The sequence below is a fragment of the Peromyscus maniculatus genome, chromosome 7 (genome assembly GCF_049852395.1).
Source record: "Peromyscus maniculatus bairdii isolate BWxNUB_F1_BW_parent chromosome 7, HU_Pman_BW_mat_3.1, whole genome shotgun sequence".
NCBI lineage: Eukaryota > Metazoa > Chordata > Mammalia > Rodentia > Cricetidae > Peromyscus > Peromyscus maniculatus.
In genome coordinates this window covers 84,506,342-84,520,956 of record NC_134858.1, presented here as the reverse complement: position 1 = coordinate 84,520,956, position 14,615 = coordinate 84,506,342, and the positions used below count along the sequence as shown (strand labels likewise).

At 38.1% G+C, this 14,615-nt stretch overlaps 1 protein-coding gene across 3 annotated transcripts in view; it reads right to left on the bottom strand.

Annotated features, from left to right (window-relative positions):
* Col12a1 (collagen type XII alpha 1 chain) overlaps nt 1–14,615 on the bottom strand; it is a 114,693-nt gene that overhangs the window by 49,609 nt on the left and 50,469 nt on the right. For all 3 annotated transcript variants that reach the window (XM_042281395.2, XM_006980038.4, XM_076576788.1), the window contains 9 exons: nt 11,901–12,037; nt 10,682–10,811; nt 6,968–7,107; nt 5,930–6,062; nt 5,796–5,822; nt 4,590–4,732; nt 1,940–2,069; nt 673–812; nt 117–246 (listed from right to left, as the gene is read on the bottom strand). In XM_042281395.2, the coding sequence (XP_042137329.1) occupies nt 117–246; nt 673–812; nt 1,940–2,069; nt 4,590–4,732; nt 5,796–5,822; nt 5,930–6,062; nt 6,968–7,107; nt 10,682–10,811; nt 11,901–12,037 (1,110 nt within the window). The remainder of the gene's footprint in view (nt 1–116; nt 247–672; nt 813–1,939; nt 2,070–4,589; nt 4,733–5,795; nt 5,823–5,929; nt 6,063–6,967; nt 7,108–10,681; nt 10,812–11,900; nt 12,038–14,615) is intronic.

Here is a 14,615-nt window from a genome sequence, read left to right as displayed (position 1 = left end):
TATTTTTAATCTTCTCATTCTGGCCTTTTTTCTAATTTTCTTCCATGATCAATGAGACCTTTACAAGGTAGAGCAGTATTTATAATGAAAAGTTAATTCTCCTGCTTTTGACTTACATGTCCTTCCAGTGTCTGATGTGCGTCCGCCATCACCTTCTGTATAGACAGGAACCACTGTGACAGTGTATGGAGTATCTGGCTGCAGGTTCCTAAGAATGGCATAGTTGGTATTTCCAGGGATTGGTACCTAAAGATTTTAATAAAACACAGAGCATTGAATTTGAAAATGATAAAAGAGCTAATCCTACAAATAATATAATACCAACTGAAAATACCACCTCAAGGTGATTGCTAGAAGTCATGATGACTTCTCTTTATGTAGTGTCTCTCTATATCTCCTACTTCAACCAGCACCCAAACCATGGTCTTCCTACTCCCTGGGCTCCAAAGCACCAAGTATGGGTCTTCTATCAATTCCTTTGCATTAATATGAATTCTTTCCTGTTAAACAACTTAACTCTTCCATTTCCTTTTAAAAACCACTCACCTAAAGTTTAAACAGACTAGCATTTTCCACTTAGGAGTGAATTCGAGGCCAGCCTGGTCCACATGGCAAGTTCCAGGACAGCCAGGGATACATAGAGAAACCCTGTCTCAGAAAAATAATAATTACCAGTTCTTCTGGACCACCTGCTGTTGGGGCATAGAAGAGTTTGTACTGGCGAGGATTGCCTTCTGCATGGTCCCAGCGAACACTCAAGGTGCTGGTAGAAGGGTCATATACTCTCAAGTTCCTCACAGTATTCAGAGGTTCTGAAATACACAGGAAGTACACTGTAGTGGTGCTCTAACTAGTGAATATATCTGAAACACGGGTTAAACAATATCTTTAGCCCACCTAGAACATAGCAGACACCCTACAGATATTTGTTAAAATAATAATTAAAGAAATAAAAGATCAGCACATCTGTGGTATGTGTGTCTCATCTCTATGCCAGACATTTTGGTTCCCTGAACTTTTCTTTTAATCCTGGTAGAAAATAACATTTTTTGTTTACACAAATAACGACATAATTAAAAGCAAGGACATTAAAAACAACAACTACCATCTTAAAAGATTCATCTATGGCTCAGAGAACATCGTGGATGAGAGGGCAGAGAGACTGTAAGAGTCAGAATATCAAGAAGTCTACAGTGAAACCGTGTCTCCTAAAAATGGCTGCATAAACAGGTAAGAACAGTAGTGATATCAATGGGCATTTAGACATGGGATGAGAACATTTTCAAGGGGTCCAACCCCTAGACAAAGAACTACAGACAACAATTGACTTCTGGGAGGAGAATTAGCCTCTCCCAGGGATGAGCCCTTTTATTGGTTGTTCAATGCAGGGTTGCCAGCCTTTAAACTATATACACACAAACAGCAAAAATTGACTGAGCTAGATGTATTTATATATACTTGTGTATACACACACACACACACACACACACACACACACACACACACACACACACGTAACAAACACAATCAAAGAAAAAGAGGCTATTGCCAGGCATGGTACATGCCTTTAATCGCAGCACTTACAAGGCAGAGGTAATTGGATCTCTGTGAGTTGAAAGCTAGCCTGGACTACATGGTGAGTTCCAGGACAGCCAAAGTTATGTAGACAGAATCTGTCTCAAATGGGGGAGGGGGTTAGGGAGGAAAGGAGGGAGGGTAAACAGGCTTGACAGTAGGGAGGGGTCATGGGCAGGGTTTGAGGTAAGGGAGCTGGGAGGGGATAGAAGGAAGAAAGGGAGGAGGGGTGATGTAATTCTATTTCAATGAAAAATGTTCTTTAAATTTCTTAAACTTTTGAAAAACCAGTAAGACGTTCTGTTTTCTGTGTTTCTAGAAGACGTGATTTCATTCACGGTGATTATTAAGAAGCTACACTTACTGGTCTTGCCCCTTCCGGTCATCCGGCCGCCTTCACCATCAGGATACTGGGAGGACACGGTGATAGTGTACGGAGTGTCCGGCTTCAGTTTCTGCAGGACCACGCTGTTCTGCCGCCCTCCTACTGTGGTCTTCAGGAAAACACTTCTTGTTAAGCATCAGTCTTACACTTTCCAACTCACCAGTTTATTAAACACAGCTCTTTCTCTGGGGGACCTATTTGAGACCCTTGCCAAGTTCTGAAACCATGTCCCGCAATGAAGGCTTAAAATATACATCACGGCATAATTTTAAAAGTAGAATATGTGTCTTGAGTCATGAAAAGAATTTCAAGCTTTAAACCGGAGACCTCAAAAAGATATTTCAACTTGCTAGCAGCCAGCACGGCAAACTTTCATCCAAAACACATTTCACAGAACTCTTCCCAAAAACACAGCATTAATCATAAATGAGTTACAAAGGGTCTTTAAGATACCAAAGAACTGCATAATTTTAGAGGCTCCTCATCGTTCGGTATTATTCTTGCTATTTTACAGATGTTTTTTATTTGCTCTAGAAACACATTAAAATGATTCGGCAAAGGATCTAAAGCTCTCGGTGTTTCCCCAAAACACTGCCATTCTAACAGCATTAGCTGTGTGAACGACGTGACCAGATCCTTCGCCAAGCCACACTCAGGCAGGGGTTCCCAGTGATCTCCGTGATACAAGCCATGAGGTATGAAGTGTCTCAATTTCCTCCAATTATGGAGTCTGAAGTTTTTTTATTCATTGCTCAAGGCCGTCTTGGTATCTTGTTGAAAGAAAATTTGTACGATTTGTTAACAGTCTACTGAATTCAGATGTTTATGCCATAGTAATTAAAATCACATGAAAATGGCACGAAAATGGCATGCTGCCCACAGTGAGTGCTCATGAAAATGGCTGGATGTATTAGCACTAACAGATGTTTCCAACTTAGCACCCATTCACTCAAACAGTCTGAGTTCTAGGCAGAGGGGGTGGGGGTGGGGAGACTCTGTAGATCACTGTAGTCATTTTCGATTTGAAGAAACTGAGTTACAGTGGCTCATTTCAAACCATCTACTATCAGAGGCTTTGGGAGAAAGAGATGAGGACAGGTAGAAGCCATGTTTATAAAACTTTGATATGTACCAGGTTGGAAGGACTTCTTTAGGAGAACTAATCTTATAAGGAAGGAAATGGGTGTCTACTTACATCGCCCATCCAACTTTTCAAAATAAGTGCAGAATTAGTGATTTGTTGCTTTGATTATTTCAAAGACTGGTATTCAAATGGGACTGGCACATATGTGGTCTAGCTAAGTTCATTGGCCAGTGCCCCTTACTATATACATTTACCCACTGCCAACCTCAACTCTACTAACTTTCTAAACTGGTGAAAGATATGATCTATATGCTTGAGCTTAACACATTTAGTGATTAAAAATTCAAAAATTGTCTCTCTGTGAGGTTATATAAGGAAATAATATAGCTCATGCCCCTGCCAAAAGCCGGCAAAGTTCTAGAGCTCACCCAAAAAAAAAAAAGACATTTGAAAATAAATCAGAAAATATAATCATATTTGTATAAAATTATGATGCTTCCTGACTTAGGATAAAGTACACTTCATAAAAGGCAAAGCTGGAGGAATCCCATATGAGCAGCTCAATTAAATAAGAGGAACAGACAAAGGTTCTATTAAATAAGGGAGGTCTGGGATGTTAAAGATGACAGCTGAGCTCCCAGTGTTATCTTTTGCAAGGACCTCTGTTGTGGAATATTAGTTGAAGATGTGTTACATTCTTTCATGCTGTGGAATAGTTGTGTAATGATGCAAAGATGTGTTGCATTCTTTTATGTTGCATTTGTTTAACTCTGTGAAGCTGAGTTACTTTGCCTAGCTAAAATACCTGATTGGTCTAATAAAGATCTGAATGGCCAATAGCTATGTAGAAGAGACAAATAGGCAGGGCTGGCAGGCAGAGAGAATAAATATAAGAGAAGAAGAGAAAGAGGAGAAAAGGGGAAGGAGAGAAGATACTAGGGGTCAGCCACATAGCCAGACATGGAATAAGAAAGAAAGAAAAGATATACAGAAATAGAAAAAGGTAAAAACCCAGAGGCATAAGGTATACAGGATAATTTAAGTTAAGAAAAGCTGGCTAGAAATAAGCCAGGATAAGGCCAAGCATTTATAAGTAATAATAAATCTCTGTGTATTTATTTGTGAGCTGAATGGTAGGCCCCCAAAGAGTAAAGAGCAAAGAGTGAAAACAACCAACTACAGACCTCCATTTTGTAAATATTTTTAATTAGGCCAGTGGGCTTCTAGATAGGGAAAAATAGATCTGATATAATCAGAAATATTGAATATCTACACAGACTCAAAAACTTTCTAGATACCATCATGCTACTTGGGCACATGACTAATGTGTACTTACTATGAAGAGCAACTATCAGGTCTCACCAGAGCATTCTGGATGTCTCCATCATGCACTCCGGAGGGAGGGCCAGCTAGACTCAAATGATTCTATACAAAACAGGAAATCCTACATTCCCTAACAAGGTTAATATTGTAAACACTCAGGGGAAATAGCTGAAGAGCAGCAGGCAGAATATTTCCAACTTAAATATTCACAAAATGAATTACCGTTTGTTCATTGCCTTCTCCTGTGGAAGGTTGATGTGTGATTCTGTATTTCTGCACACGACCACTAGCAGGATCCCACTTAACAGTCAAGCTGTTAGATGTGGCATTGTACACCTGAAGGTTCCGTGGACCACTTTTTGGAGCTGAAAGATTGTTGAGAACATATTAAACACATAGAACAAGCCCTCCTTTTGCCAAAATCTGCATAGTTTCCAAGGAAATCAAGAGGGTTACGTACCATTGAGTTTAGAATTAACTTTAAGCCAATAATATGGTTACTGAATATTAAATGGCTATTTGGTATGGACTGAATGTGTTAGTTCCTCCCAAACTTTGTCGTCTTGTATAATGAAGCCCTAACACTCAATATGGCAGAATTTGCAATTGGCACTTTTGAAGATGATGTCATGAAAGGGGGTCACTCAAATGAAATCAGCCTTTACAAAAGGAGGCATGAGAAAGAGAACTCATTTTCTCTCTGCCATGTAATACAACAAGAAGATGAGTACAAACCCTTCCCCAAGAACTGGCTGCCATCTTGTCTAGCTCTTGAATTTCCTATTCTCCAGACCATTTTGAGTGGTGCTAGAGATTAAAGGTAGGATCATGCAGATACTAGGCAAGTGCTGATATTTTGTTATGTTATTTGTTTTCATTTGTTTGGGGCAGAGCACACACCTGCCACATCTTATATGTGGAGATCAGAGGACAATCTGGAGAAGTCAATTTTCTCCTTCCATTCAGTCAATACTGGAGCTTGAACTAAGGCTGTCAGGCTTGATGGCAAGCACCTTAACCTACGGAGTCATTTTGCCTAACCTATATACTTTTTTTAATTATGATTCAGGGTCTCACTAAATTGGCCAGATTGGCATTGGACTCATGATCCTCCTCCTCAGCCTCCCAAGGAACTGGGATTACAGGCCTGCAGCACAAAATCTGGCTTCTGTTCTCTAGAGTTATAGGTATGTAAATGTTTACTGCTAGCATTTTGTTATGGAAGCCCAAGCTGACTCATACACTCTTCAACAAGTAACAAAAAAGTAAGTATTTCAAGAAAGGTTGGTTTTGGTGAGGGGTGGCGGGGGGGGGGGGGGGAACACCTTACAATTAAAATGCAGAAGGTTTATTCACAATGCGCTTTATGGTCCTATTTGATAATTTATGCCTTTTTTATTCAAACAGTCTGGTAGGTTAATGTCTTACCTTGTGTTGTTAAGGGTATCAAACGCACTAAAAGAGAACAGAATTTGTAGAAACATTAGTGATATAGCTGTAGCTTTGTTTTTTAACATTTAGCTTCAAACTATCCAGATCCTATTTGAAAGTTAAACACCTACGTGTGCGCTCGCTGCCACTCAGGTCATCACTTTCAGACTCATCAGGATAGATGGCAGTAATGGAAACTTCATACAGAGTGTTGGGGTTCAGATTTTCAAACACCAAGGTATTTTCATCTCCATTTACGATGGTCTTAGGCAAAGAGGAAAAATCATATGCACACTAAATTAATAATCCATTTATATTATGCATACCCAATGACATTGTGCTGACATCTTTAGGTAAATATTCCTTTCTACTGTTCTAGGACATGAGCCCAAAGCCACTAGTCAAAAATGATATTTATCTATAGAGGAAACCTACAGAGACAACCAAACTAAACTAGTGGGAACTCAGGAAATTCAGATCAACAGCTGTGGAGCCCACATGGGAATGGACTAGGCATTGTGCATAGCAAGACAGTTGTGTACCTTGATCTGCTTAAGGGACCCCATGGCAGTAGGATAAGAATCCATTCCTGTTGCAGGAGCAGGCTTTTTGGAACCCACTACCTATGATAGGACACCTCTCATAGCCTTGAGGCAGGGGAAGGGGCTTGAACCTACCTCTACTAGATGTACCTCACCATGGGAGGCCTTACCTTCTTGTAAGAGGAAATGGGGGATGCGTTGGGAGGGGGAAGGCTAGAGGGACAGTAGGAGGGAAGAGGGGGATCTTTGATCGGTATATAAAACAAATAAAAAAATCTTAATAAAAAATCAGAACTTTAAAAAAAATGAAGTTTATCTGTAACAGAATGTAGTGCTTTGGATGAGAAATGTCCCCCATATGCTCAGGTATTTGAATACTCAGTCATCATCAATCCTACGGCTTCCTATTTTGGCTGCATGTCTGCCTGCTGCCATGCCTCCTCACCATAAAGGATTCTTATCCTCTGGAATGTTAAGCCCAAATCAACTCTTCCTTCCATAAGTTACACTGGCCATGGCATTTTATCACAACAATGAAAGTAACTGATTCACAGAAGTAATATATATCTTACCCATGCTTCCCTAGAAGCAAATTGAGACAGAAGAGAGACAGAAAGCTAACATTACCTCCATCCTATCTGGGTTTTCAACAGGTGCCCAGGTTATTCTATAGAGAGACACATCTGAAGCTCCATGGTCCCAAGTTCCCCTGAAACTCTCTGGTGTTACTTCAGTAAACTGTAGGTTTGTTGGTGCTGGAACAGGTCCTATCATAGAAAAGGCAAGAATCCATGTTTCAATGGAAACTATAAAATCAACTTAATATGATTAAAATGTTTTATTTTAAAGGATATGGTAAAACCTGACAAAATATAAAGCATTAGAATGAAATATTTTACCAGCTTAGCCCATTTGAAAAATAACATAGGATGAGCAGTGTATGGTTATAATGCATAGGTTACTAAAATATGTAAAATGCATATTACTAAAACATAGGTCTACTAAAATGATGACCTTTTTAAATTATTGTTTAGTAATATTCTTCTATTTCAATGGTTCCCAAAGTTTTTGTATCTCCAGTACTTTGAGGATCTAGTGTAGCAACATTATACAGAGATCAAACTGTGTCATGCAGTTAGACAGCTCATGGACCTCGGTCAGTCCATCAGTAATCCTAGAGATCCATGGACTGAGATTAAGAGATATTTCATCTTAGAAACAGTACAACAGATACCACTGAAATTCAGTAAATCATTGAGACATATATTAAAAACCAATATTCCAGTAAATTGGAAGATCTAGAAGACATGATGGATTTCTAGATGGATATGACATACCAAAAATAAACCACAGCTTAAACAAATCTACAAGCAACAGTATTGAAACCACAATTTAAAAAATAGTAAAATGTTGAGAGGTGTATTTATGTATGGCAGAGCAGGTCCTGTAGGAGTTAGAGGGAAGAGATGGAGAATGTATATAATCAAAATAAAGTGTATTCATCTATGAAATTCTCAAAGAATAAAGAAAATATTTATAGAAAAAATTCAGGTTGGGCACAGTGGCACATTTCTTTAATTCCAACACTGGAGAGAGAGACAAGCAGATATCTCTGAGTTCCAGGACAGCCTGCTCTACATCGAAAGTTCCAGACAAGCCAGTGTTATATAGGGAAACCCTGTCTCAAAATCAAATTCCAGACCCAGATATATTCACTGCTGAATTTTTCAGACCAAATAACAAATAAACAGAACAAAACAAAAAAAAAACCAACATCAATGATTCTCAAAATATTCCATTAAAAAAATAATAAAAGGGAATATATGCCAACAAACTCTTGTAACAAAGCCAGTATTACCCTGATCCCAAAACTGAATAAATACATTAAAAAAAAAAACTATAGTCCAAACTTCCTGGTGAACATAGATGTAAAACTTATTAATAAAACACTTCTGAAACAAATTCAAGGACACATCAAAAAGATCATTGACCATGATTAAATTGACTACATTCCAGCTAGTCAAGGATATAAAAGACCTCAATAATGTAAATATTGAAAGGCTGAAGAAAGAAATTAAAGAAGACACTAGAATGTGGAAAGACCTATCATATTTATGCATTTAAACGATTTACATTGAGAAAATGGCTATCTTACCAAAAGTTATCTACAAATCAAATAGAATCTCAGTCAAACTTCCAGTGCCATTCTTCACAGAAATAGAAAAAAAATTAAATACCCAGATAGCAAAAGCAATCCTGAGCAAAAAAGAACACTGGAGATAACCAAATATAGGATTTCAAGTTATACTACAGAGCCATAGTATCAAGGACAGCATGGCACTGGTTAAAAAAAAAAAGACACATACAGTTTAATGGAATAGAGAACCCAGATATAAACATATGCAGATACACTCGTTTGATTTCAAAAATATACACTCAAGCAAAGACGATGTACTGAGAAAACAGTGCTAAATAAACCACATATCCACATGTTGAAGAGTGAAACTAAATCCCTATTTCTCATCCTGGAAAAAATTCAATCCCAAATGAATCAAAGGCCTTCATGTAAGATCTAAAAGTGTTAAAGAGTAGAGGAAACATTTCAAGATGTTAGGCATAGGCAAGGACTTTCTGAATAGCATTCTAGTCACTCAGGAAATAATGCCAACAATTGACAAAGGGGACCTCATGAAATCAAAAACAACAAAGAAAAAGAAAAAGAAAACTTCTACACACCAGAAATGCCTGCCACCACTCCTGAACTCTCAACATCAATCATATCTCCTGGTAATCAAAGCCAACTTTATATGAGTAAACACAAATCCATCTGAAGTTTGTTCTAACAATAGAGTAAAAAGGACCATGGAAATAAAGAGAGTGGTACCACTTCCACAGTACAACTCAAAACAACTCAACTATTAATCTCAACTTTAGATCTATAGAAATTTAAAATCTGAGTTTTTGAAAGAATGCATGGAAAGTGTAAATTTCATTACTGAATTATCTATTTCCTGACTTTCCTCTCTTTTTATCTATTGTATATGCAGAGCTGTCTAGTCTACTCACCATGTCATCTTCTTCTCTATCTATGATCCTTACCAGAGAAGAGCTGACAGCAAGAAGACAATCAAAATGACTACAAGATTTCACATCATACAAACTAGCAAAGTTTAAAAAGAGAGAGAAATGTGCACACCCGAATTATGGAATGGGTTGTGACATTTGACAAAATACTCTGATCAAATATAGACAAACGGGCATCCACAAAGCAGCTGTACTTGGGTTGGGGGAAGTAGCTAGCCCTCTTCCTGTATCAGAGGCAAAGATGCCAGACCTTGGCCTCTACAAAAGGTCCAGGCCTTAGCGCCTGGCCCACCAGTAGATTACTCATGAAGCCCAGAAGCTATTTAGATTCTCTAGACTTGTGCTGTCCTATGGGAGCCACTAGCCACATGTGGCTATTCAGAAGTTAGTGTGGCTAGTCTGAACTAAGATATGTTGTAAATACAAAACAATATAAGAACTTTTACAGAAAATATGAAATACCTTATTACAATTATGCAGAAGCATTGAAATGATATATTTTATCATTTTGTAGCTTGAATAAAATCATTTATTAATTTTATGTGTCACTTTATGTTTTATTAAAGCAGATGTTGGAGATTTTTAAACTACATGCGAGGCTCCTGTTATTTGGTTAGGATACTACTGGCTCTCAGCTTTCTTTTTAATCAATATTATGATTAAGTTATTATAAGTGGAGCACTTGATTAGATCATTATATGCTTAGCACTGAGTTAAATAATTAATTACAGGAGAGAGAAATACAAAATAAAATTCTCTGCCTTCATTGGGAAGGAACCGGAAAAATCCAGTAACTAGAAAAGGAAAAGCAGGCACAATAACTAAGTTTAAAACTACAGAAATACCAAAGCAGAGAATATCTGACATCCACGGGACTTAGAGCAGAATGGAGCAAGGGAGGAAGGTCCCAGAAGGTTATCCTGTGTCTCTGTACCATGCTGCCACCAAGGCCACCTCCCCTCTTCTGGGGTCTGACTGCACATTCTGAGTCCCACTCACCTGATCTTGCCATGACCCTGAGACTCTCCACTAATCTTTTATCTTGACAACTGAATTGTGAACTACTGGGAGGAAAGAGGCTGATATTTACTGTCCAATAGCATTTTACATAAGAAGAAAATCAGAGAAAGTAATCTACAAACCCTAGCATCATTAAATGCCAGACAAAGAGCATTAAAAATGGAATGTCCTAGTAAGTAGATATTTGCAAGAATGTTAAATATTTCCTATGCGTCCATGAAACAGGGCACAACTCACGGGTTGTCTCATAAGCACTCGCCGGAGGAGATTCACCCTCATCATACACTGCAGAAACGCTCACTGTATACGGGGTTTGAGAGGAGAGGTCTTTGAGGGTGGTACTGGCCCTTGATCTGTCCACCTCCACCTGTAACAGGAAGAAAGCAGTGGTACTACTCTTTGAAGGATTGGCTTTGGTCTCTCTGATGCTTACTAGAGCTCTCAGCACAAGGACAGAAGAATCATGACTCCAAAAAAAGGGGAATTTTCAGTTTGCATAAGAATCCAAAGCATGGGCACAACTTAAATGTTTCCAGAAAAAAAAAATGTATGTACTGGAGTAATGATGACCTGATTTTCAGGCAAGTAATGAATGCTCATAACAAGCAACCAAACCATTTTTTATCTACATCTTTTAATGTCATTGTCTTTTATATATATCTCACTTCTTGTGTGTGAGAACTTTGTGAGGCACACTGGTCATTAAATCCATTTGAAATGGAAACCCAAAATGAAATAAATGTACACAGACATATAAGTTAACTTTTGTGCAATACGTAAATGACAAATATATACAAAGGAGTGGAAGTTTGGTTTCAAAGATGCCTCTGGAATTCTGCCATTAAAACTCCCTCAAGCATACCCAATTTTTAACCCAATTTTAAAGCCCATCTTCCTAGAAAGCCGCCTCATTTTGCTCCCACTTGGAATCACACTGCAGTACAAAAAGCTATGCACCCCAACATCACCTCAGAAAAGATCAGTCCAAAAGGTGTAGTACTCTAACAGCCTATTATTCCCCCTTTCTCTCTGACCTGCCCAACTGTGTCATCTTATCATTATCTAACACGCTCCCTTCTCTCTTTGCTGCATCTTCTCACTACTTTGTATTTTTAGAACATTTGGCATTTTTAGTCATTCGTACACTAGAGAGCACCATATAAGGCAACTAGATGGGAAGGAAATACCACATGGATTCTATAACTCTTTATCTACTAAGGGATGATGTTTTTGAGATTAACATCACACAGCAGAACATTTCCAAACTAAATCTAACACAGTCCAATATATTACTGATTTTCAAAAGCATGTTTTAACCACACAAAATTTCCATCTTTCATTAACAGAGTGACAAGTATTCAAAACACACTATCATCTATCTACCCCTGATAAAGCTATTTTGTTAAGCCTTGCAGGAAAACAACTATTTCCGTATTTTTTCTCATCTCCAACCTACCTCTTTGAACTCCTCTTCTGGAGTTTTGTATCTAACAATGTATTTACGAACTTTTCCAAGCACAGGTTCCCAGATGACATTCATGGTGCTATGAGTCACATCTCGCAGTTTCACATCCTGAGGTCTGGGTAAGGGTACTGAAGAAGCACAAGACATTAGAACCAGATGTGAAGTCTCCACCACAGAGTCTTCAGCATTTAAACAAGTCTTCAGGAAGTTGAAGAGTGTATAGCTAAGGGTTTGTTGTTGTTTCGTTTTGGTTTGGGTTTTTTTTTTTGTTTGTTTTTGTTTTTTCAAAACAGGGTTTCTTTGTGTAGTCCTGTCGGTCCTGGAATTTGCTCTGTAGACTAGGCTGGTCTCAAACTTAAAGATCTGCCTGTCTCTGCCTCCTAAATTCTGGATTAAAGGCATGCACCACCATGTCAAGCTTGATTTTTAATATGATAATAGAAATACCATTTTTACCAGACAGAGTTGCTTTATTCTCTAGAAGGCTTTTTAGAAATAGGATATATGCTTTCATTGCACTGCTAACTTCTTGTTTACATAATAATCTCCCAGTCTAGTTAAATTGCTTGCTGCTCAACCATAATGAATCATAAGTTCACCATTTACATGTCTTCAGATATTAAAATAAGTTAATACTGAAAATGAAATCAATCAAGGTGTGCTCCCTTAAGGATGTTACAGAAGCTCTTTTGATTATTTTTCAGAACTTGTCTTTAAGACCCTATTCCTGAAGACGCCACATACCTGAGTCATAGAACATGGATAAGTCAGGCTGGTAGTGACCTAAAAACTGAATCCCTTTTGATTAGCTTTCATAGTGCTAGAAGGGGTTATATACACTACCAGAAAGGAAAGCCATCACTCTTACATAACTGTAAATCCTGAAGGCTACAATAATGACTGGCCTGGCAAGATATGCTCACTGATACAATAGTGGCATGAACGCCATAGTAGTAACCAACTACTTTCTGAGTTGATTTGTCCTGCTCCACAACATGAAATACATACTCCTCACTACCATTACCAAAGGCAACAACCTGTGACTGGGCAGGTACACAAGTGATAGATGGACCTTACTACTATTACTCTGATAAATAAATATAATATTAACTCAATTCCTGATGACTTATCATTGTATCCATAGATTCATGCATCTCTCAGCCATCACCAGACAAGCTTCTTTCTGCAGTAGATAGTGATTAACACAGAGGTCCACAATTGGTCAAGGTGTAAAGAATGAGAGATTATGAAGGTTCAGCCCTAAACAGTATCTGTATTACAACCTCTCCTCCTAAGGCTCAGAAATAATTTGAGAAAAGCAGACAGAAAGCTTTTAAGAGCTAGGCATGGTGGATAACCATAAGGTAACAGTATTCTCCAAACTCAACAGGGCAGTTGTACACATGAACTAACAGGAATTGTGACAGCATGCACAAGACCTGTGCAAGTTCAAGCCAAACAAAATCCAGCATGGAGATTGGCGGTAGGGAGGAAGTCTCACCCTTGCTAAGTAGCCATTGGCAATTGATACCTTCTGGGAAAGAGAGTTTGTCAATTTTCTTTAAGTGAGTGGACGCTGGTGTAGTGACTGTGCTTCATTGGATGCCCATATGCCCAAGAGTACATAGGCAACACAGATTGGACTCAATGGATTAGACTCAATAAGGAAAACCAAACACAAAGGTGGGTGACTAGAGAAGGGAAGTAGATCTAAGAGACACTGGAGGCTGAATATGATCAAAATATGCTGCATACATTTCTCAAAAAATTAATAAAAGAGAATATTATAGGGGATGCTATATAAAAATAGTTACAAGAACTAAAAATTAAAAATGTCCAATGTTAGGTACCCACTAAGCTTGTAAGAACTGTCATATTTACCTAGATGGTTGGAAGAAAATATAAATGATAAAAAAATTTTGCCAAATTGAACAAATTATTACCTTTAAAAAAGGAAAAGATAATGAACAAAAGAAATATTTCTATGTATTTTACCACAGGATCTTTCTACATAACCTTGGCTATCCTGAAACTCATTGTATAAACCAGGCTAGTCTCTAAATGCACAGAAATCTGCCTGACTCTGCCTCCTGAGTGCAGGGATTAAAGTTGTACACTACCACCCTTGGCTTATTTATTTATTTATTTATTTATTTATTTATTTATTTATTTATTTATTTATTTTTAATTTTCTCTTGTTATGATGAATGTACCTCCTTCTAGCTGCCCATTGGACCATTCTCTTACCAGCCACCTCAGAACATGTGTTTCCAATCTGAACAGAATCCCACTCTCTCATGTATCACTATCCACATCCACAAAACCTCCAGCCCTGGTTAGGATCTGACACAGAAAAATACTAAATCTCTGTAAGTTGTCAATAAATTTATACTGCCAACCTCTTTCTTTTCTCTGCCACATGATGTTTATGTTTCCTCAATATCTTTTTTCCATGAAGTTCCTTCTTCAATTTCCTTAGAAGGAAGGGTAGGCTAAGGAGCACTAAATTTAAGCCATATATGGCAAAAATTTCTGGGATATCCCAGAAATTTTTACTTCTTCAAGCAAAAAGAAAGAAAGAAAGAGAGAGAGAGAGAGAGAGAGAGAGAGAGAGAGAGAGAGAAAGGAAGGAAGGAAGGAAGGAAGGAAGGAAAGAAAGAAGGAAGGAAGGAAGGAAGGAAGGAAGGAAGGAAGGAAGGAAGGAAG